This window comes from Orycteropus afer, unplaced genomic scaffold (genome assembly GCF_000298275.1).
Source record: "Orycteropus afer afer isolate SDZICR_OR568_19922 unplaced genomic scaffold, OryAfe1.0 scaffold00493, whole genome shotgun sequence".
Classification (NCBI taxonomy): Eukaryota; Metazoa; Chordata; class Mammalia; order Tubulidentata; family Orycteropodidae; genus Orycteropus; species Orycteropus afer.
This window is the reverse complement of record NW_006922080.1, coordinates 1395482-1398862: the sequence shown is the minus strand read 5'-3', so window position 1 is coordinate 1398862 and position 3381 is coordinate 1395482. Positions and strand designations below refer to the sequence as shown.

General features: G+C 40.9%; 1 protein-coding gene across 1 annotated transcript in view; it reads left to right on the top strand.

Annotated features, from left to right (window-relative positions):
• Positions 1 to 1378: 1378 nt before the first annotated feature.
• TMEM45B (transmembrane protein 45B) overlaps positions 1379 to 3381 on the top strand; it is a 10934-nt gene continuing 8931 nt past the window's right edge. The window contains exon 1 of the mRNA XM_007955188.1: positions 1379 to 1559. Within this exon, the coding sequence (XP_007953379.1) occupies positions 1379 to 1559 (181 nt within the window). The remainder of the gene's footprint in view (positions 1560 to 3381) is intronic.

Sequence of the window (3381 nt, the reverse complement as noted above, 5' to 3'; positions counted from 1 at the left end):
AGATGAGGCAGTTTGCATCCATAAAGATTTGTAGCCCTGGAAACCCTATAGGCCATTCTATTCTGTGCTATAGTGTTGCTACGAGTCAGAATCATCTCAATGCCAGGGGGTTTGGTTTGATTATGAGCTATTAACCATTTTTCATAGATGCTACATTTTCAAACTGAAATATGCTGATGATACAACTTTGCTTGCTGAAAGTGAGGATGACTTGAGGCACTTACTGATGAAGGTTGAAGAACACAGTCTGCAGTATGGATTACATCTCAATATAAAGAAGACAAAAATACTCACAACTGGACCAATAGACAGCATCACGATAAATGGAGAACAGATTGAGGCTGTCAAAGAATTCACATTGCTTGGTCGAGGCCAATGGAAGCAGTAGTCAGGACATTAGACCACGTGTAGCACTGGGTATGTCAGCTGCGAAGGAACTGTTTCAAGTGCTGAGGAGCAAGGATGTCTCCTTGAGGACTAAGGTGCACCTGACACAGGCCATGATATTTCCAATAGCCTCATATGCATGAGAGAGCTGGACAATGAATAAGGAAGACCGAAGAAGAGTTGATGCTTTTGAGTTGTGGTGCTGGCAAAGAATGCTGAAAGTACCATGGACTGCTAAAGGAACTAATAGATCTGTCCTGGAGGAAGTGCAGCCAGAATGCTCCTTGGAAGCAAGAATGGCCAGACTTCGTCTCACCTATTTTGGTCATGTTGTAAGAAGGGACCATTCCCTGGAGAAGGATGTCATGCTTGGTAAGGTGGAGGGTCGACAAAAGAGGGGAAGGCCTTCGTCGAGATAGATTGACACAGTGCCTGAGACAATGGGCTCAAGTATAGCAAGGATCGTGGAGCTGGCACGGGATCAGGCGATGTTTTGTTCTGCTGTGCATGGGGTTGCTATGAGTTGCAAGCAACTCGAGGCACCTAACAACAACAACAACAACGTTTTCCTCAACTGTTATTTGCCTTATAATGTTTTAATGTATAAAATGCTTATGTATCATGTACTTGAATGTTCTTCTTTTCTAGTTTCCTCTCATTTTTATGCTTAGGAAGGCTTTTCTACATTACGTAAATATTTACCTATAATCTGATTTTTTAATCCCCCATTCCTTTTAATTGACTCACCTTTTTCAAGTCTGTAGGCACAGTGGTATCCTCTTGGTCACACAGCTCACTTATAGACATGACTTCAGTAATGGTAACATACACACACACAGGCTTATTTTTTATAAGAATGACTTGATCCCCCTTAGTGTGGTTTATGATTTGAAATCCTTAATCATGTTTTCTGTCAAAATATACATTTATATATTTCTTCATTCAGACACTTAACAGCTGTCTCCTAATTTTTAGGTGTCGTGGAACCCTAATGGCAAACTTCAAGGGCCATGCTGTCCCAGGGAGTTTCTTCTTGATAGTTGGACTTTGGTGGTCTGTGAAATACCCACTTAAGTACTTTCACCAAAAGGGGAAGAACCACCAACTGAACCACAATTATCCACGTCTTGAGATAATTGAAGCAGCAGTCAGGACTTTGTTTTCAGTCATTGGTAAGAGTGGGGGTCATTTGGTCCAGCGATTCTCCCTATCATGTCCAAAACCTCAGATCCATTTTCTGGGTCCTACAAAATAGATGTTTCTATTGGCAAAGATAGCATGTAGCTACTGTGAAAATGAAGGGGTACAGGGGGAGGAAAAGGTTGAAAGAGAGTTAAATCCCCATCTCACATTCCAGGAAGCTGGTAGATAATGCCTGAAGGATTTCCAGTTGGTCACTAAGCTAAATATGTCATCATGGCATTTACTGTGTACAGTGCTTTGTCATATTAATAATTAATAACACCTCACACCATAGTATGCTATGAGAAACTATCAAACCAGATTCTGTACCCTAGAAGGACGTAGGTATGAATTGTAGGAACAGAACATATATTACATGAGAAAGATATGGCACAAATAAAAATAGAAAAAGGAATTAAAAAATAGATTAAATTCATATACATTACTAATGAGAAAGTACTAAATGGAGTTAAGATTAGTTTTAGAAAAATCATCTTTTTCCCAAATTATCTTTCCTACTAAACATCTCGAGTTTGTTAACACGCAACTCATTGGCATATTCTCCATGCCAAGTAGTTAGAGAGAGGTAGTTTATGCTAGAAGGCTAGTCATAAGTTGACAGTGAAATAGACCGAAAAAAGCCAAAAGAGGACTGTTAGAGTTTTCCTGAACGTTGCTCCATCCCAACAAAACCCACCACTTCCAGTTATTTGCCATCCACTCCACTCCACTTGTGGCTCTCAATGGATGAGCAGTGTCAATATTAAGAAATGTTCTTCCTCAGGATTACTCCATTGTGTGCCAATGAGGAAACTTGTTTTGTGATTGCATTCCTCCACTGTTAACTTTGGCCTGTAGTTTCTTGAGAGGGGCTGAGGCAACCACAGTCAGTGAACTTGGAGTAAACAAAGCTTACACAGCTTTGTTTTCCTAATCCAGCTGAATATTCCCACTCACTAGTCAGTCAGCTCCTCGGAAGGAAGGTTGGGCAATCCTACTTCCGTAGTGATACTGCCTCGGAAACCCAAGGAGGGGTCGCTATGAGTCGGGGCCAACTTGATGGCAAATAACAACAACAACAACAACAACAGTCAGTCAGGCAGAAGAAATGCTTTCGTGTCTTTTTGGAACAGGAAATAGGGGCCATATGGCTTAAAGAGTAAGGAACACATCAACTTCACTAAACCCAAAAACCCACTGTCATAAAGTTGATTCTGAGTCAGAGTGACCTGATAGGACAGAGCAGAAATGCCCCATAGGGTTTCAAGGCTATAAATCACTATAGAAGGAGACTGCCTCATCTTCCTCCCACAGATCAGCTGGTGGGTTTGAACCATCAACCTTTTGGTTAGCAGCCCAATGCTTTAACCACAGCACCACCAGAGCTCCTTAACTTCACCTAAAGAGAACTAGAAAAATGATGACACTTGGCCTTTCGGTTGGGGTGAAAATGATAGCCGTTCAACAAATATCTCCTGACCTCTGACCATGTACCAGGAATTCACTGTTCTAGGTACTGGGAATGCAATAGGGAACCACACACACATAGTCCTTGTTTTCATAGGCTTCCAGTCTAGTGTCGCAGGAACTTCCTTTCCTGGGCTATTTTCACTAACTCTTTTGTCTTTTATATGCAAGTGGAGAAAGGGTCTGGTTTGAGAAACAAATGTTTGGATCCAAACTGTTGTCATTGTGGACTTACCCTAGGCTTCCCCAAGAACATTTGGGGAAAGGTATACAGGCAAATCTTTTTTTCATTTTTTTCCCCCAGTGAGTAAAAATTATTTATTTATTTATTTATTTATTTATTTA